The 20,127-nt window shown below is 38.7% G+C and overlaps 3 protein-coding genes and 1 pseudogene across 4 annotated transcripts; 3 read left to right on the top strand and 1 right to left on the bottom strand.

Moving 5' to 3' along the window:
• The first annotated feature begins 280 nt into the window (after positions 1-280).
• LOC118752326 lies at positions 281-940 on the top strand (annotated as a pseudogene).
• Positions 941-948: 8 nt separating this feature from the next.
• Positions 949-6,605, bottom strand: LOC118752325 (translation machinery-associated protein 16 homolog). Its single transcript, XM_036487195.1, has 3 exons — positions 6,501-6,605; positions 1,612-1,984; positions 949-1,557 (listed from the first exon to the last, which is right to left on the bottom strand). The coding sequence occupies exons 1-3, from the start codon at positions 6,501-6,503 to the stop codon at positions 1,289-1,291; spliced, it is 645 nt and encodes a 214-aa protein (XP_036343088.1). The 5' UTR covers positions 6,504-6,605; the 3' UTR covers positions 949-1,288.
• A 2,959-nt stretch (positions 6,606-9,564) lies between these two features.
• Positions 9,565-10,965, top strand: LOC118752328. Of its 2 annotated transcripts, XM_036487197.1 has the most exons (3): positions 9,565-9,733; positions 10,254-10,420; positions 10,486-10,965. In XM_036487197.1, the coding sequence occupies exons 2-3, from the start codon at positions 10,342-10,344 to the stop codon at positions 10,890-10,892; spliced, it is 486 nt and encodes a 161-aa protein (XP_036343090.1). In that variant the 5' UTR covers positions 9,565-9,733; positions 10,254-10,341; the 3' UTR covers positions 10,893-10,965. The 2 variants fall into 2 exon arrangements, with proteins under 2 accessions (XP_036343090.1, XP_036343091.1); XM_036487198.1 differs by lacking the exon at positions 9,565-9,733 and having other exon boundaries at positions 10,190-10,420.
• Positions 10,966-11,296: 331 nt separating this feature from the next.
• Positions 11,297-12,223, top strand: LOC118752327. Its single transcript, XM_036487196.1, has one exon. It carries the CDS (start codon positions 11,297-11,299, stop codon positions 12,221-12,223), a length of 927 nt encoding a protein of 308 aa, XP_036343089.1.
• Positions 12,224-20,127: the final 7,904 nt, after the last annotated feature.

The raw sequence follows: 20,127 nt of genomic DNA, 5'->3' as shown, positions 1-20,127 counted from the left end.
ATTACGTTGCAATGGTCTCGGTTGCGTTTAAGCCGGCTAAAATGATGCCGCCGGACTAACTTTTGAAGCATTCCTCTGCAGACGAATCGTTCGTGTTGCCTATCGTTGGTGATACAGAATAAGGCTATTAAATGCTTTATAAATCGAAATTTTTTATGAATATGTTACTTTATTCAGCTTTTTGAAGATATTTAATTTATTATGAATAAGGCCATTTAACTTTGTCCAATATTTTGTTTCTGACGTTTAGAAAAATATTTATAAAAAGAAATTCAATTTTCTTTAAGGAAATACATTTAGTTGCCTAATGGCCAAGCCTACCACCATTAAGGATGCACTCCGTATTTGGGAGGAAAATAACGGCAAGAATCCCATTACCGTGACCGATATTGGATTACAGTTTCAGTATCCACCAATCGAAAAAATGGATAGCACTCTTAACACCCTTGTCAACTGCGGAAAGCTTAGCCTTTCTTCAAATATGATCGAAAAGATAACTGGTATTAATCAGCTTAAAAATCTTCGGATACTTTCATTGGCAAGAAACAACTTGAAAAGTATTAATGGTATTGTAAGTGACTAAAAGAAAAAAATGGTTTCTGCATAATGATTATAATGCTAATAGGAAGCACTGGGAGAAACACTGGAAGAGTTGTGGGTTAGTTATAATATCATTGAAAAAAATTAAACCCATAGAATCGATGAAAACGTTGCGCGTGTTTTACATCTCCCATAACCTCATCAAAGATTGGACAGAGTTCAATCGCATGGCTGCAGCACCAAAGTTGGAAGAAATTTCTTTTCTTGGAAATATTCTCAACGAAAACATGGATGAATTGGTCTTTCGAAGTGAAGCTATCCGTCGCTTGCCCTTGCTCAAAAAACTTGATGGTGATACTGTCATACGAGGCGATTAATGGAAAAATATGTACATCAACTACTCCTGTATGCGATTTAATATTTTTATATTTTGCAATAATATATCTAGGAAAAAATCAATAGCTTCATCTATACATACAATATGTAGGTGTATAGGGCTTAAATTTACAAACGACACATATTAATATCCGACCAGCAAACAGATTCAAACATTAGCTATCCCTAATTTTATTCACCAAAAATCTCTAAAAGTATAGCAGGCGCGTCTAACAATATGCAACATTTAGTTACAAGATTTTACTGATTACACACCGCATGTTATTTTTCCATGTTATATACATTTAAGTCCCAATGCTTTTCATTCAGACAAATTTGGCGACGAAAATTTAGCGTAGCGATTGTGGGAATTCTACTGCGGGGCGTGCGTTTGGGAATACTTTATTCTACTTAAACAGGCTGTCCTTTCCATTACTACCGATTTAGATGAGGTCACGCTAGAAGCTGGTGTGTCTTTATCTACTGCCGGATACGTATCAATATTTACGTCAGTTACATTTTTTAGACGCTGTAACATGTTGAACGAGACAAGATCTAATTTTAAATGTTGTACACTAAGCGCACTTCCGTCCCAGTCTATTAGCGATTTAAACTTTAAAGGGTCGCAGAGATTCAGTAGTTCTGTTAAAAAGTAGAGTTGCAAAAATAATTTTATACATATTTTTGAAAACTAACCCATCCCTCCGCTTTGGTATTCATTGCGTTCTTTTTCTAGGGTTATTCTGATGACACCTTCTCGAGCTGCATGTTGTTTGGAACGATTCTTGCTAATCGAATGCTTTAGTGCAATTTGTGCAAGTTCTCCGTCGAAACGTCTTAGATACAAAGCCATAAGATCTTCAAATTCCTGGGGCGTAAGTGGATCGGAACGGCCTTCCTCAATATGCTCCAAGAACCAACTGAGCTTCTCTCCCATTATATTGCTTTTGATTGCATGACCTAATCGCGTTTTGTGTTTGTTATTTTGCCGACGTGCTTTTTTACTTAAGGCCTTTGTTTTCCGACTATTTGGATGTTTACACTTCTCGAGTTCTTTGCGAAGATTAGTCTAGTAAAAGATAACTTCCTATTAAGTACTCAAATTGGGTTGACTTCGCGAGAGTGCACCACGCTTGGAACAAAATGACTTTATGGGGGGTGTAGAGGGGGTCGTACACATCACAAAACTGAAAACGGGACGGCGAGGAAACTCATAGTTTACGAGTAATTTGTTATTAAAGTTGCAAATTGTTATTTTATTATGAGTTTAATAGCTATTATGACTACTATCAGCCTATAGTTTTCTTAAAACTCTTTCGTTTGGCACTAATATTTCGATATTTCATTTATGTATCTTTCGTATGAGTAAAACAAATTCGACTTTTCAAACAGGTCGCAACCCCTTTAAAAGTATTTTCAGAAAAAATTTAAGCCTGGCATTGTTATATATATTTCAATTAACTGATGAATTAATTTGAATTAATTTTTTTTTAAGCACTTGGCAACTCTCATAAATACAGCTTAGAAGTAAATATAAAAAATAAAATAAATATATACAGTATCGGTCATATCTATAGCACGCCATTTCAAAGTGATATTGTGTGCCGCTTATGTTTATTTATTTATTTTTAAGAATTTTCAATTAAAATACAGTTCATTCTCAGACACACCCCATTTAAACCCAAGTGTAACAATTTGTAGAAAACTACAAAATAGTGCAACAAATTTTCACCTAAATTTCAAACTTTTTTCTCGGAAGTGTAAGAATTTTTTTGAGTACACAGTTTTTTAGCCCCTTCAATTTTAGTCTAATATGTGCAAGTTTCAAGCGGCTAAAAGTTACCGTTGAATTTTTAGAATCTTTTTCGCCAAAGGTGTTGCGGATTTCTTCCATATACAAATAAATTGAGTTTATTCATTATATGGAAGCCAATGCGACAAAAAAAATTCTAAAAAATAAACGGTAATTCGTAGCCACTTCAAATTTGCACATTATCAGACTAAAATTGAAGGGACTAAAAAACTGTGTACACAAAAAAATTCTAACACTTCCGAGAAAAAAGTTTGAAATTTATGTGAAAATTTTTACTTTTTTGTAGCTTTCTACATATTATTAAGCTTGGGTTTCTATCGGGTTTGTCTGAGAATGAACTATATTTTAATTGAAAATTCTTAAAAATTAATAAATAAACATAAGTGGCACACAATATCACTTTGAAATGGCGTGCTATAGATATGACCGATACTGTAAATATGTATATCAAATAAAAGGTTTTTCTATTATCTTTCAAACCATATTAACATTTCGGTGCAATAAATTTCAAAATATAAGCTTTTGAAAATACTGAAAATTCCACCTTTACCCCCTCTAGCGGGAAATCTTTAGCTATTTGTACAACGATTTAGGGGTGGGGGGCGGAGGGGGGGGGGGTGTGGCTCCCCAAACCCCCCCTAAACGAAGGAGGATGAACGCCGCTTTATGAAAAGTCACCCCTCACCCCCCCCCCCCCCTAAAAACCCCTTGGGAGCTGTTTGAAAATAGGGAATTTTAGATTTTTTGCAAGGAAAAACCTTGGGAAAGGATGAGGTAACTAGCATTCCCTTTCTGTGTGATAAACCTGGGGCTGTCTTATCTTGTATATAAACATGTATATACAAATTTATAACAAAAATTTGCAACAAATACCATATTTCCAACCGACATTATTGTTAAATTAGTGCACAGATTTAGTAAATTAAATTTTTGTAATAAAGCGTGAACTGTTGTCTACAAGTGTGTGTAAAAGTTTTTTGATTCGATTCACGCGTTTGGGCACAGCAACCCAAAATCGTTGTACAAATTCGTAAAGCGTACCCCCTCTAGCTCCTCCCCTATTAATTTCCAGCAAAAATGGTTACTTTCCAATTCAGTAAAAAGGGGCGGACCACGCCCTCTTTTTCATTTTCTTTCCTCAACTCAACTTGTTCCTTAAAAGTGCTTACATTTAAGTCACATTTATCTATTTCACGCAATTTCGGATAATAAAATCGATGCAATTTGCATCAGCATATTTGGTGAATTTCGCAGCTTAGCAAAAAATTACTTAAAAACTATAAGTGGGCGCGGGTTGGGGTCTTCACTTTTAGAATCAAAGTATTCCCCCCCTAGACGCCTAAATTTTTTTTTTCGGGTTTTTTCACTAAAATTTTCCCAATATTCTTACGCTGCACACATCAAACTCATAATTGCTATTAAACTCATAATAAAATAGTGCTTATCTTATTTGCCTTTATAATAAGGGTATTCATCAAACCTTATAAATGCATTGTAAACCGTATAAACTTATAATTGTGTAAACCTTATAAATGAACTGTCAAAATTTGTATGGAAACTCGTTTACACATTTCTGATATGGGGTGTTCACAGTTCGTTCCAAATTATGTCTGAAAATGTAGACGTCTACATTTTGAGACATCTTTAGCATCAAACTGTGAGCACCCCTTTCTAGCAGTCGTCGCAAAATCGTCTCAAAACTTTGCTGGTGTTGCCAGACATTTCCCCTTTTCGTACATTTTTTATATATCGCCTTTCGATTTTGTTTCTGAAAAATTTTAATTATTTAACTTAATTACCAATTCCTACTATTTGTTATTTCGGGAAATGTTTAGCTATTTGTACAACGATTTAGGGGTGGGGGCGGAGGAGGAGGTGTTGTGGGGCCCACAAATCCCCCCTAAACGAAAGAGGATTGACGCCGCTACCGCCCCAGTGATGTAACCTTGGGAAAGGATGAGGTAACTAGAATTCCCTTTCTGTGTGGTAAACCTGGGGCTGCCGCCCCAGTGATGTCTATTTTGGTGTTTTATAAAAATATCTTGTATATAAAAATGTATATACAAATTTATAAGAAAAATTTGCAACAAATACCACATTTCCAACCGACATTATTGTTAAATTAGTGCACAGATTTGGTAAATTAAATTTTTGTAATAGAGCGTGAACTCTTGTCTACAAGTGTGTGTAAAAGTTTTTTGAATCGATTCACGCGTTTGGGCTCAGCAACCCAAAATCGTTGTACAAATTCATAAACAGTGCCCGTTATTTCTTTTCCTTGATTTGTTTCTTTTCATCAGAAATTGTGTGGTGTTGTTGTTTCCCATACAAAATTGGAAAACGACGCCGTCTACATTTTGTCACACTCAAAGGTATGTTTTTTACGCGTCTACATTTTGCAACCTCGCAGCAGGGTTGCATTATGGCAATACTAATCGCATTTTTTTTATTTATTGGGCACGTTTTCTGTATTTGCATTTAATTTGAGCGCAATTTCTGATGAAAAGAAACAAATCAAGGAAAAGAAATAACAAATATTAGGAATTGGTAATTAAGTTAAATAATTACAATTTTTCAGAAACAAAATCGAAAGGCGACATATAAAACGGCACGCAAAGAAGAAATGTCTGGCCACACCAGCAAAGTTTTGAGACGATTTTGCGACGACTGCTAGAAAGGGGTGCTCACAGTTTGATGCTAAAGATGTCTCAAAATGTAGACGTCTACATTTTCAGACACAATTTGGAACGAACTGTGAACACCCCAATAAATTTATCCAGCGATTTCACTGAATAAACTTGATAAACTGAAGACAATGCAACTCTGTCGCAACTCTAGCTGTTTTCTTAGGCAATAATCGGGATCCGCATACAAATTTTGCACGCAAATTCAACGATATGATCCTGATAGAGATCTGGTTCAATTATTATCCCGTCTGTTTGTTTTGTTTCACTGATAATTCGCAGTTTGGTAGCCGTGACAAATGAATTCATACACAAACAGACATTCTGCCATTGTTTCTTATAACTTGCTTCAAATAAATAGCCTTTATGTTATATGTACATTTATTTAAATAGATATATCGTAAATATAATTTTTTCCAATTTAGTGAGGTAGTTTCTATAATTTCTTTATCCCCGTGCTAGTGGTATAAAGTTAGTGACACTGCGCTTTATAACCAGAGAAAACACGACTATTGTCGCATGTGTAAACGAAAAGAGAGTGTGGGTAGTTCATGTAACAGAGTGCATAAACTTATAAGATTATCTGCTTGATAAAGTTATCGGTTTAGATGAATACCACTAATGTTCTTACGCTTTGAACATCTTGCAACACATTTTGAAACGTTATCTGGCAACACGTTACTCACACGTGCGGCTATCTTCGTTTCGGTCATTGTCCATACATACATACTATTTCGGTTGTCTAATGGAAAATAAACAAATTTATAAACGTGTTCCTCATCGTTAAACAATGGAATTAATGAAATATCAAATAGATAAACGTTCAAAGAGCTTAATTTAGTTGAAATGTGTGTGTTGTGCACACTTGTATTTGTTTGAAATGGTTTGTTATCGTACATTTTGTTAGGCGAAATTTTCAACTTTAGCAACAAATTACTCGTAAACTGAGTTTCCTCGCCGTCTGGTTTTCAGTTTTTTGATGTGTACGACCCCTCTACACCCCCAAAAAAGTAATTTTGTTCTAGGCTTGGTGCACCCTCGCGAATTTTCCGCCTCAAATTGTAAATATATACAAATTATTAAGTTACCATTTTTCTAGAACTTCTTCACACGAATTTCGATATGATACGATTAGGAATGCAGAAAATATATCGATGCAGCGGAAACATCGATTTTGCTGTTCGATGATCGAATAAAACCCATGGTGGCATAATAGGCCATATCCAAGAACATATCAATAGTCGTATTTAGTACTCAACTAATGGGCTGTTTTTGCTTACGCGTAAAAGCACATTTAGCGCATTTAGCTCTAAATGCTACTCTAAATGTACATTTATCCATACAAAATTCGTCACCTAAATGCAACTAAATGCAACTCCATTTTTGCATTTAGAATCTAAATGCTAAAAGCATCCCTGTGATCTTCCAAAATTTCCACGATTCGAACATGGTTTAATGAGAAGAAGTGGCAACATTGCTTTTTCGAGTATACAGTCGCTAGCTGCGTTTCAGTGATCGCCGATCGAGACTTCATTTATTATTTTACATTATTTGGATAAAGAAAAGTTACGCAAAATAAACATCGATATGATGCTGATAGAAATCTGGATTAATTTGTGATCAACTCTGTTTGTTTTGTTTCCTAATTAAGTGTGAAAATTATAATTGACAGCACCGACAAATGAATATATACACAAACAAATGTTTGGTTATGGTTAAAATAGTTCAAGCTTTTGTATTGAATTTTCGGTTTAGAATTTATTTTTTCCTTTTCAGTAGGGATTTTTGGACATTATCTTTTCCGTGAGAATTTATCGTAATAGATACGGATCTGAATAAGCGACTGGAACACGGCTGTTTGTCAAAAGCATACGATTTCGAACTCGCGTAAATGTACATTTGCTAAATGCGATAGCATGAACGCTCTTCGAAAACATATGTTCGAAAGTGCTAAATGTTGCATTTTAAATGCAGCAAAAACGCTGCATTATGCACACAGAGTTGATCACAAATTAATCCAGATTTCTATCAGCATCATATCGATGTTTAATTTGCGTAACTTTTCTTTATCCAAATAATGTAAAATAATAAATGAAATCTCGATCGGCGATCACTGAAACGAAGCTAGCGACTGTATACTCGAAAAAGCAATGTTGCCACTTCTTCTCATTAAACCATGTTCGAATCGTGGAAATTTTGGAAGATCACAGGGTTGCTTTTAGCATTTAGATTCTAAATGCAAAAATGGAGTTGCATTTAGTTGCATTTAGGTGACCAATTTTGTATGGATAAATATACATTTAGAGTAGCATTTAGAGCTAAATGGCTAAATGTGCTTTTACGCGTAAGCAAAAACAGCCCATAAGGGCCGGTTACTCAATGTCTGGTTAACACTAATCTGCGGTTAAACATCGTTATCGTCGTCTACGACTCCATGCATACAACAGGAATGCGTATTACAATTCGAATAAAGCTACATCACAATTTTATGATTGGAATAATTTAGATACATTCTCAAATAATAAGTAAGTTTGACGCTAGTTCTTTTAAAGTAAATTTGTGCATAACATTTAGATATCTACTATTTGTATGTTTCACAGCATGCTTTCGATAAACATCGACTTCACATCATTGCGGTTGTTCTGGCTATTTCACACAATTAACAAGAAAATTATTATTCTTTTGCATAATCATGCAATGAAAATAAAAATTACATAAGCGGATGATCAAACTTGACATTATTTAATAAAAATGTAATTTTTCCAAAATATCGTAAAGAAAAATCAATACATCATCGACGCTCCACTGGAAAGGGGACAGTCCCTGCTTTCTAAAAAGGCGTAGCCCCCCTTGGGCTCCTTCCACAGGCCCCTAAGGAACCGTTTGAAAAAGGGCGAAAAACGGAATTTTCTTAGGCAAACTGAGCAGTTAGTGGAATATGACCCTACTAACAGAAGCCGTGGGATTTTTTAATAAAAGAAATTATGCCAAATTAGATATCGGGTGATTTTGAATAAAGAATAAAAAAGTTAATTAGAAATAGAAAAAACAAGTTTTTATAAAAAAAAATTATTTTTTAACAGATGTATTTTTGCGTAGAATTCCTTTCTGCGTAGGCGGCCTTCGGCCGCACTTAAGGATTATAACCCTCAGACAGTAGAATTCTCCGTTCTGTGTTGCCAAAGAAGGGGGGCTGAACACCTTTTGCAGAGAACACCTTTCTGCGTAGGCGGCCTTCGGCCGCACCTGCTGAACACCTTTTGCAGAGAACCCCTTTGTATATCTTTAATGCTTACTGGGTTATATCCTATCTTCTTTTGTCTCTCATTCTTTTGCATATTTTGGAGTTTGACAGCTGAACTCCGCCATTTAATTTGCATATGCAACCAAAGTCAGACGCTTGATTTTGAAGGTGCTTTTATTTAATGAATTGTGATTAATTGGTTAATATTAAAGTCGTAAAGCAAGTTATAACTAATCGAGTAAAGTGTAAAGTGAAGGGGAATACAAAAATGTATTGGCTGCTTTAAGGAGAATAGGAGTGATAAATGTACGCTAATTTCCGAATTTTACAAAAAAGGGCATATTTCAAACCCAATTTGTAAATAAATTAGTGACCAAAATTTACAAAAGTGAGTGTTAAAATAATTTGTCGCTTCTACCAAACTTTGCGGCCAAATTATCAGTGAAACAAAACAAACAGAAGGGATAATAATTGAACCAGATCTCTATCAGGATTATATCGTTGTAGTTGAATTTGCGTGCAAAATTTGTATGCTGATCTCGATTATTGCCCAAAAAAAAAACATAGCTAGAGTTGTCACAGAGTTGCATTGGCTTCAGTTTATTAAGTTTATTCAGTGAAATCGCTGGAGAAATTTCTCAGAAATAGTTGCGTTCCAGATGCTTCACGATTTGCAGGTTTTTACAGGAAGTCGTTCCAGGTGACCACCTCCCATAAGGTTTATTAATGGAGAAAACAGCTGTTCCTGCAAATCGTGAATTTCGTGAATATCGTGAAGCATCTGGAACGCAACTAAAGTGTAAACGAGTTTCCATACAAATTTTACCAGTTCATTTATAAGGTTTACACAATTATAAGTTTATACGGTTTACAATGCATTTATAAGGTTTGATGAATACCCTTAATGTCTTCTTTTTCAGTGTTTTTGTTGCACGGACAACCGCTTTTCTACCTCCAAGTTTGACCAAGTGAGCCACATTGACTCCAGTACGTTTGTCGCGAGCACATCCATCTGGCCGAAGAAATGTGGCTGCGGACGGGAAAATTTTGGTTTGGCATCCCCGCGTACAAAAAAAGGTGGTTATGGGGGGGCGGGCGGTAAGGGGAGTTCTCCTGATTGCAAATATATATACTTTTAGCCTACGGAGGCTTATAGCTTTTAAGTTATTTGTTGTTAAAGTTTGTAAATTGAGCTAACCTCTCGGTGCTATTTCACACAATAAACACTATTAGGGTATTTTTAAGGTGTGCTATTTGTCGTATTTGTGCTATCTGTTATTGTTTTAGCACACCTGTATTAAAATTGTTGTTGTTTCGTAAAGGAATATGGAATAGCACAATACAGCTGCGAATCCTATGTATGCGGAATATTATGTTTTGCTATTTCAACGTGATATTCGACCAGCTCTTTTTGTTTACATTTTTCTTCTTACCTTTGGCGCCAAAATAAATTAAAAGTTGACAAAATCTGAAATGGAGATAAATTTGAATAATCAGTTAAGTTGTTATAGAATTAACGCAAACTATTGTTGGTTTGTTCAGGTTTAGATTCGAACTCAGAAAGATTTAAATGGATTTGTTTAATAAATAATTAAAGAAACCAACGGCGAAAGCATTCCACACGCTTCTTGGAGGAGTCTCTAAAGGCATTAGACTGGAAATGAGTACGATCCAAGGTGAGGAACATGCGTGTGAACTACAACACCGCTAAGCAATGGGAGGGCTCCACTGGTGCGGGTAGTATGGATGGAGACACTATTAAAAGTAAAGTTTTGATGTTTATTGAATTCTCAGTCTGACTATGAAAACTAAAATTCTAAATTTCTTAGGCCCTTTAACAAAAATGTTTAGTTTTTATGAATTTGATGACAAATTCGGAAGCACACTACAGGTGCTGTCCATAATTGAGGAAACTCTACATAGCGAGGTAGAGAACTTTGATATTTTAAATATTGAGTATCTACCTGACACACAGGATCCTATGAGCAACTTAAGTCCAGATATCCAGTACCTTCCTGACGCTCAGGATCCGATGAGCATTTCAAAGCCGATTAGCAATTCTTCAGTGGTAAATGAAAGTCTGTCAGAGGTAAAATGTACTCCAAGCACAAGCCGTAGAGGCATTTATAGCATAACTGCACTTTCTGATATAATGAAAGAAAAGTTGCAAATAATGGAGTTGGAAATGAAAGAGCGTCTAGCTAGGGTAGAATTACACTTAAAATACGAAACTTAATTTGCTTTTGTTTATTCAAAAAATTGATTTTGAATTACGATTTTTTCTACCTATTTTCCTTATAAAATATACACAAGTGTCTCATTTTAAAAATAACATTTTCTAGTCTGGAAAAAGAACTGAATAGAATAAAAGGCATTCTAATATATCTACACCTATGAGCGAGATAATAGCAGTGGGACATTTTGACCAGTATATTATCATTAGTAGTTTAACTATTTTTCTTTCAATTGATTAATGTTGCCAGCCAAAGTATCACCACTCTGCAAGTAGTCAAAAATAGCACCGGTAGCGCCTGCCGTAGTACTCCGGACGAGCAACCAACAACCAGCAAATCGGCGGCCGTTGCAGGCAGCAATCCCGCCTCAAAGAAAAGGAAATCCTCGGGCGTGGTCATGAGACAGATGTACCAGAAGGCGCTAAATATGTTAAATAAAATTGACAAAAATGCCGCGGCTGGTACGGTTCATGAGCGTGACGAGGAAGACAAGGCAAAATACATGCAAATAGTGGAAGAGTATGAAAAGTTACAGACAGATCGTGCAGCCACAATCGAGGCCACCGAAGCAAAGAAACGGAACCGCTCTCATAATGAAGGCGGCCAAGGGGCCATTACAAAGAAGGCTAAGCAAGGAGGTGATGCGGAGTCCGCAGCACCCGCGAAGCATCGCTGTTTTAGTGACGTCGCCAGAGATCACCTACAGGCGGCGATAATAGATGAAAATAGCAAGACACCGCTGGCAGTGCAGCAGAAATGGGTGGAGATTGATGTGAGGCTGTCGAGCCTCGTAATGAACTACGTACTCGACAACCCCGAAGGTCCTCACCCAGAGTTCGACTCGTCGGAATCCCTACGGGGATACCGGGTAGTCAAGTGCGCGAGCCAGTTCTCCCTGGATTTCCTTGCTGGATGCGTCGCTAAGATCAGCGACACTTTTGTCGGCTTGAAGCTCAAGCTGATCCCAGCTAAGGACATTCCAAGGAGACCACGTGCGCGCATTTGGCTGCCTCCGATGGATGAACCAGGCGAAAATTTGCTGCGGTGTCTTAAGCTGCATAATAAAGACATACCGGCGATCGAGGAATGGGAGCTTATAAAGGTTGAAGAGCCAAGAAGGCCTACAAATAAGCCCATTCTGCTAGCTATTTGCGCAGAATCACTAGCCGCCTTAGAGAAGGCTGACTATCGGCTCTGCTTCGGTATCCATAAGGCTAGAGTGCGGGTATTCCTCGGAGAGGTTAGCCCGGTAGACGAAGATCCCGGGGTTGATGGAGCAGGTGAGCTTCTCATGGGTGTGAAGCTGACAGATGACCCTGAACCGGAAACTTAAAGTAGCCCAAATAAATCTGAAGGACTCCAAATGTGCTACAGATAATCTAGTTGTCCTTCTCAGTGAGGAGGATATAGACATAAGCCTAATTCAAGAGCCCTGGGTCAAGCACGATACAGTCGTGGGACTAAACATAAATAATTATAAACTATACTATAAGAGCAAGGTGGGTAAACCGCGGGCGTGTATTCTTATCAAGAACGGTATAAATGCATTCCTTTGCTCTAATTTCAGCACATCAGATACAAAAATGGTTAAGGTGGAGACCACCGGACAGCCAAGTATACTCCTGGCCTCATCATACATGGCCCACGATAGGGACAGTCCGCCAACCGAAATCAAGGGGATAATAGCCAAAAACCCCAGACAAATTATAGTTGTCGGCTGCGATGCGAATGCAAGGCATCCAGTATGGGGTAGTTCTACGGAGAACGACCGAGGTGAGTCTTTACTACACTTCTTATTAAATACTAACTTAAGCATCTGCAATAGAGGTAATACACCCACACCATACACCTCCTGGATGGGAGGAGGTGCTGGATCTAACCCTGTTGTTAGAGAACGACAGCGTGTCTGTAGAAGAGTGGAGAGTATCTGATAGGCCTTCAATGTCTGATCACCGTCTGATCTTCTTTAATCTGCACGAAATTTCCAACACCCCCTCGAAATACAGAAATCCCCACAGGACTATTGGTAAAGATAAAGTAACACACTTAAGCGTAAACTAAGTAAGCTCCCACTAAATACAACTGTCACTACAGTTGAGGACCTTGATAATAGAGTAAATAAACTAAGAGGTTATGAAGAAAGCCTTTGAAAGATCAACTCCAGTTAGTACAGCAAGAAAGAAATCCCCACCCTGGTGGAATGGGGATCTCAGAGCCCAAAGAGACAAAATAAGGAAAATCTACAATGATTTCTTTAGAACTAAAAACTGGGCGCCTTATAAAAACGCCCTAAGATCTTATAAAAAGGAATTGAGAAAATCTAAAACTAAATCCTGGCAATCTTACTGCTCTTCTATAGAGAACTCTAAAGACTCAGCCAGGCTCAGCAAAATCCTATCAAAAGAACACACAAATATCACACTCATTAAGGGAGAAAACGGGGTGTGGACGAACACAGCTAGTGATTCTCTAAACACGTTAGTCAAGTTCCATTTCCCGGGATGTATTCGACATCCACCCACATCAGGGCCAATTGAACCTGGTTCAAATAGCAGTATACTGTTGAACTCGATCGTGAGCAGGGAAAAGATTATTTACGCTATCAACAGCTTCTCTCCCTTCAAATCCCCTGGACCAGATGGCGTAATCCCAGCAATGCTTCAGAGGGTGAAGGAAGAGATAGCACCGTTACTTGAGACTATTTTTAAGGCTACTATTACCTTGTGCTACATTTCTAAAAGTTGGAGAAGGGTAAAAGTCGTGTTCATACCCAAGCCAGGAAGGGAAAACCACGAAATAGCAAAAGACTTTAGACCCCTAAGCCTTACCTCCTTTGTGCTTAAAACAATGGAAAGGCTTCTCGACATTTATATAAGATCGCTGTTAGGTGAAGCGACACTCTCAACAGCACAACATGCATACATCAAAGGCAGATCCACTGAATCTGCTTTACATGAAGTGGTGAGCTTAATAGAAAAATCGTTGCACTTTAAACAATATACAGTATATTTTGCTTAGCTGCACATCCTTCTATGCACTAAAAACTTGTGCACTTAACCGAAAAAGGCACTTAAACGAATTTTCTTTACTACTTCAATGACAAAGGCATCCGAATCCCTATGAAACCAAATAATGGAGAAGCACTTACCACGTAGAAATTACTGCAAGCGAAATTTTTACCGAATGGTATCTAATTATCTATATAACTACATAAATTGATAACAATTTTCGTTGTTCTGCGAGATGAACAAAATAAATAAAAGCTTGTAAAATAAGGTAATTGTAGGGCCAGTGCAGGTAAACGTAATACTTTCTTTGATAATTGATACTAGTTGCACAATTTTTAAGGCAGGTAACGCCAATGTGCAGGTATGTTGAATGCATCTATCGGAGCAGTTTTCTTATAAATGTTAAAAATAATGCCTCTGATGCGCATTTTGGGGTAGGTATCTTAAATGTGCACTTAAGCATAAAGGCAGCAAAGCAAAATATACTGTACTCTGGCGGCATTTCTTGACATCGAGGGCGCATTTAATAACATTGAAGTTGACACCATCATAGACTCTTTGATAGATATTGGTGTTGACGACAGTGTTTGTAGATGATTACGATCGATGCTAGTCAATAGAATCATTCAGGCAACAAATGGGGCTAACTCTATTATACATCATGTGAACAGGGGCACTCCACAGGGCGGAGTGCTCTCACCACTGCTATGGGTGATAGCCCTGAACGGTATATTGCTAGAACTCATAGAGGGGGAGTCAAAGTTGTGGCGTATGCGGATGATGTTGTAATAGCAGCCACAGGTCCATTCCTCTCTACCGTTAGCGAAATCCTTGAAGGAACCCTGGGATGGCTACACGCCTGGGCTACGAGAAGCGGCCTAAATGTGAACCCTGCCAAGACAGAACTTATCCTATTTACAAACAGACACAAACTACCACAATTCAAGCTACCATCGCTAGACGGCAAGGCACTCTCACTGTCCCCCAGCGCAAAGTATCTTGGAGTCGTGCTGGATAACAAACTTAACTGGAAAACCAGTGTCGAATTCCGTAGACAGAAGGCCTACATAGCATACTACACTTGCAAGAGAATCTTCAGTAGAAACTGGGGACTAAATCCTAAACTTGTGATGTGGATGTATACCGCGATCATAAGACCAATTCTAACATACGGCGCCTTGGTTTGGTGGCCCGGCCTAAGCAGACAATATAATGTCAGCAAGCTAAGAAGCATACAAAGGGCAGCAAGCGCAGGAGTAACAGGGGCACTAAGATCCTGCCCGGCAGAAGCTTTAAACGCCATCCTCAATTTAATTCCTATTGATCTCCACCTGAAAGAAGTGGCTATGAAATCGGCGGTCAGACTCAGAGAGTCGGGCCTTTGGAGGACTAGACACTTCGGACATGGGTTGATCATAAATCAAATGCAATTAAATAGGACGACAGATTATATGGTAGGCAATTTGGACTTCAGCTGTAACGTGCAAGTGCTATTCCCATCCAGAAGGGACTGGAGAAGAGACCGAGTGGCCGACCGAGAAAATATCTCTCTATACACCGATGGATCCAAGATGGATTGCGGTGTGGGAGCAGGTGTCTACTCCAAGGAACTCGGCGTGGCTCTGTCTCTACGGTTGGGAAATAATACAAGCATCTTTCGAGCGGAAGTCCTAGGGATCCTAGAAGCCTGCAAAATCCTAGGCAATAGAGTTGGACACAGGAGTAAAGCAACAATATACTCTGACAGCCAGACGGCGCTATTGGCAATAGCGTCACCGGTTACCAAATCTAAGCTAGTTGGGGAATGCAAAGTAATATTGCGGTCAGTGTCTCAGTCAAATACCGTCTCTCTTGTCTGGGTTCCCGGACATAGGAACATAGAAGGCAATGAGAAGGCGGATGAGTTGGCGAAGGCAGGAGCCGGTTTGGATGAATCCCAGGCGGTAGCACTGGGTTGCCCTCTTGGAGTAGTCCAAGGAGAGATTACTACGCATTTCCTTGAACTGGCTAGACGAAGGGGGTCAGATATACAGACTTGTATGATAGCGAGAAAACTATGGCCTGACTATAACAGGGCGAAAACCTTGGACCTGCTTAGCAGATCAAGGCCAGAGATATTTAGAATTTTAGCAACCATCACGGGCCACTGGCCCATAGGCAAACATGCGGCAAAAATAGGTCTACCCCATAATATGATTTGCCGCAGCTGTCAACTAGAAGATAGCGAAGAAAGTGTCCAGCATTTCCTGTGTGAATGTCCAGGCCTTTCGAACATTAGACACAAGACGTTAGGAAAACATCTAGTAGCAGAACTAACCGACCTATCAGGAGCTACCATTAACGAAATCGGCAGATTCATTAGAGAGTCGAAATGGTTCGACCTAGCAACATAGGAAGTGCATAGACAAAATATTTATCCCCCGCGTAAAGTGCATCAAAATGGCGCAATAATGCGCTAATTGTGTCCTGGGCAGCGACTTGGAAGCACTGCAAAGAAACTAACCAGCCAACTGTTGCTTGTCTTATACGCAATTTATAATCACATATCACCTGCATTTTTGTAGCATATTGCCGTTTGCGTGAAAAGAAATACACATGATCCCTTGCATGGGCTTCAGCTAATTCAATTTCGGTTCCATCAATATAGCCCACACATCCAGGCATTTCGTTTTGTGTTATTGCCACCAGTTTTAATCGTTCCCTTTCATTTGGCCAATACAAAAACCGGTTCTTTAAATTTTGAATTGCTCTAAAAACACGTCTAGTTATATTTTGAATGGTGCAGCCATCCCCTATTCCAAAGAGGGACGCTACTTTGCGAATGGAAAGCCCTTCGCCTGATGATCATAAACGGTAAAGCACAATTTTTAGCTGTATATCTATCGGAAGTTGTGCTGAATTGAGTTTATTTTTAAAAATGTCGTCACCCTTAATGAGGTTTAAAATATACGCAAACTCCACCGGTGTAACGCGCATCATTTTGCAAAATCTTTCATTATTCAGATTCTTCAATATATTTTGCTCCCATTCAGTTGATTTTGGTAATCCAAAGTGAATACTTCTACGATTGGCAATTAATGATATAATCAGCCCTATTCTGCATTTCGATTACATTCCCGCATTCCGCTCCGCAAGGATCGAACTTAGGTATTCTGCGTTACGATCGAATCGAAAGAGGAAGAGGAAGAGAGAAAACATCTTTCGAAATCAGCTGTTTGCCTAGGAATGTGTGAAATCGAAACAAAATACCTTATACGAATTTTCGTAATTCGTAATTCGTAGCTACGCTACGAAAAACGAAAAATCCACATGCTGCAACCCTTGCGGAAGCATGTGCAGCATTGCCAGCTATCAGTTGTTTTTCGAAGATAGCTGGATGAAGGAAAACAAAGTGGAAAGGAATTAAAAAAACACTCATCATGTGCTTGTTTATTGTAAAATTGGTTAATTTTACATATTTTGAGGAAAATTATGGATTCTGATGTATTTGCAATTATGGCAATGGATTCGCAAATGTATGCGGAGCTGTCGGGCATAGTAACTATGTCAGCTTCTGGTTGAATTGTTGAACCACAAGCCAGAACTCCCTATTCCTGAAGCTCTGGTTCTCAATCCAGTTAATGCAATAACAGCTTCTTCCAAGCCATTGAAAACATGCTCTTTGTTAGGTCCACCACCTGTTTCGCTTGCTCCTGCCTTCGGCCGCGCTTAGGGATTATAACCCTTACTAAGTAGAATTATCCTTTCTGTGTTGCGGGGAAGAGGGGCTTCCGCATGTCAAAGGTATACAACATTTCTTGTGCATATCACTCCGACTACGCCGTCCACAGTATTTTTGCGCAGAACCCACGTCGAAATTTGCAAAAAAGTGCATAGTGCAAACAGAGTTTATTAATAAGCCAGTGGTAGGAAATTTGAAACATTTATCTTAAATAAAATGTGAATCCTTTGATTACACGTGTATGTTAAAGTTTTTGGATTCGGGTTATGCGTTTGGACACAACAACCGAAAATCGTTGTACATTAACTAAACCGGACCCAAGTTTCTCGATAAGGGGCAACAAATATTCTTTTTTGCTTGTTTATACTTATAAAGCAGTGGATAAAAATATACGTATATGCGAAAGGCAAATTTATCTGTTTAAATGAACACCACCAATACTTCTTGCAAACACACATCGATTTACATCTGTTATTTCGCCGCCGACATAGAATTGTTTTCGTACAAAATTACGCAAAAAAGCTTACTCGTTCGTTTTTAGGCATGCCATTGTTACGAATTCCGAAAGTTCGAAAATACGATTCGGATTGCAGCATACTATTTCTACGATTCGTACCAAAATCCGAATACGAAAGAGTTGCAGAATAGGGATGAAAATAAAAGAAATATTTGCCACCAAACTATAGCAGCTTATGAAGTTAAAGTTTGTAAATATTTTAAAATAACTAAATATATCTAACATCATTGTAATTTAAATATAAAATTTCATTTGTGTTTAATTTAAGTGGAAACATAATTATAAAAATGAAATCCATAGCCGCGGCGTTATTACTTGAAGAGGAGAACGAGTCCCAGATTGCTGAGGCGGAAATTGAAAGGCGGAGATTTAGGGACATGTTTGATCTTTTTCAGACGAGTGAAGAGTCATAAATTCATCATGAACTGTATTACTCATCGCTCAAAGCCAGTGAAATTATAAACGTTGTTTGAGCACTCCACATTTGCATTTACTACAGAGTGGAAGATTTGAAAGCATATGAATTGCATTTTGAAAGCCGTCAGGAGGAGGGGAAGAACAAAGCTCCATAGCAAATCGAATTCGAGACAACATACGCACCTCTTTTTCAAAAGTTAGTAAAAACGAGTGCAATAATAAAAGCATATTTTTTATGTAACTTCGCATTTCATGTATGTATGTATGTCCAGGGTGCTGTAAGGAGTAAACACCCTATCTCCTCAAGAAATATGAACACACTCGCTTCTCGTTTATAGCCTCTTTATTTGCTATACTCTCGCTATATCTACTCTCTAAAGCATAGAACTAGAGTAGGTTAACACCCGACAGCTAGCACCAGTCTCAAAGGTTTGAGCCCACTTCGAATATAGAATAATAGTCTCGGAGGTTTGATCCCTCTTCCACTACCCGTGTGACCCACGTTGCGACGCGTGTCACGTATGCCTAGCTAATGACCAATGCTTGCATGCACTGCTCCTTTTATACCATTTTTGTCCATCCGCAGACAATTGTTTGTGCTTTATACATTTTATGTAGGTATTGTATGTTGTAGGTATTTCTTATACTGTGCATACAAAGTAATAATTCAAAATATATTAGTGGATACATACATACGTACTAGTATAATCCAAATAGATGCAAATCAATAGGCTTATGTACATACATACGCATATATATAATAATTCAAAACATAAGTGTACATATATATATTTGTACATGTGTATATACAATCTCAAATAAACAATTCAGGGTACATAATACAAAGGATATATATGTATGTGTATATAAAAAGTTGTTGTGGGGCCCAGGGCCACAGGATCCGGGGTCCTCACACTCCCTCCTTACTCCCGGCAGCAAGACTTACGGTCACCTTGCAGTCTTGGTGATTCGCACTCTGTACGCCTGTCCGTTCACGATGCGTCTGAATGACTGCCGCTTCAGTTGCTGATGGTTTACGTGTGACTCAATTTCCGTCACCAACTCTTCCGGCAACGCACCTACGTCCGGATGGACCTGCCACTCCGATGACACTCTCGGCTCAGCCTCTTCTAGCCAACGCTCTATTTCCGCCACTAAGTCAGCATCTGCTGCCACACTATGTAAAAGCCGCTTCCGCCGACGCCTCCTCCACAAAATCCCTTCGTCCACCGCTCGCCAACGTACACGCCTCGATCGCGCCCTAACTAAGGCACAGCTGTTGCGGCGGTGGATGTGGCTCTTCCGATGCTATCGGGTCGTATAGCCTGATGCGCATGTCGATATGGCGCGCATACTCCACGTACCCGTTACCGAGGTGTCTGGCGTCTTGCGTAGCGATGGAGAATTCGCCCTGCCTTTTGGCATACTCCTCTTCCTCGTCGGACGAGATGGTTATGGGTGTTGGCGCCCGCTCTACTTCGCCATCACATTCACTGCTTGGCCCGCTGTCGTCGGATTGTACGCTTACGTGCGATGATTCGTGCTCCATATCCTCTTCTTCGCTCGTCAAATGT

The sequence above is a fragment of the Rhagoletis pomonella genome, unplaced genomic scaffold (assembly GCF_013731165.1).
Source record: "Rhagoletis pomonella isolate Grant_MI unplaced genomic scaffold, Rhpom_1.0 Rhpom_scaffold_01399, whole genome shotgun sequence".
Lineage (NCBI taxonomy): Eukaryota > Metazoa > Arthropoda > Insecta > Diptera > Tephritidae > Rhagoletis > Rhagoletis pomonella.
This window is presented reverse-complemented; position numbering and strand designations above follow the sequence as displayed.

Excerpts from the sequence above, each read along its gene's own strand:
- LOC118752327 (XM_036487196.1), top strand. The coding sequence starts at position 11,297 with ATGTACCAGAAGGCGCTAAATATGTTAAATAAAATTGACAAAAATGCC.
- LOC118752328 (XM_036487197.1), top strand. The coding sequence starts at position 10,342 with ATGCGTGTGAACTACAACACCGCTAAGCAATGGGAGGGCTCCACTGGT. Across the intron at positions 10,421-10,485 it reads GGATGGAGACACTATTAAAA|GCCCTTTAACAAAAATGTTT; the intron begins GTAAAGTTTTGA and ends TAAATTTCTTAG.
- LOC118752325 (XM_036487195.1), bottom strand. Across the intron at positions 1,558-1,611 it reads ATACCAAAGCGGAGGGATGG|AACTACTGAATCTCTGCGAC; the intron begins GTTAGTTTTCAA and ends ACTTTTTAACAG.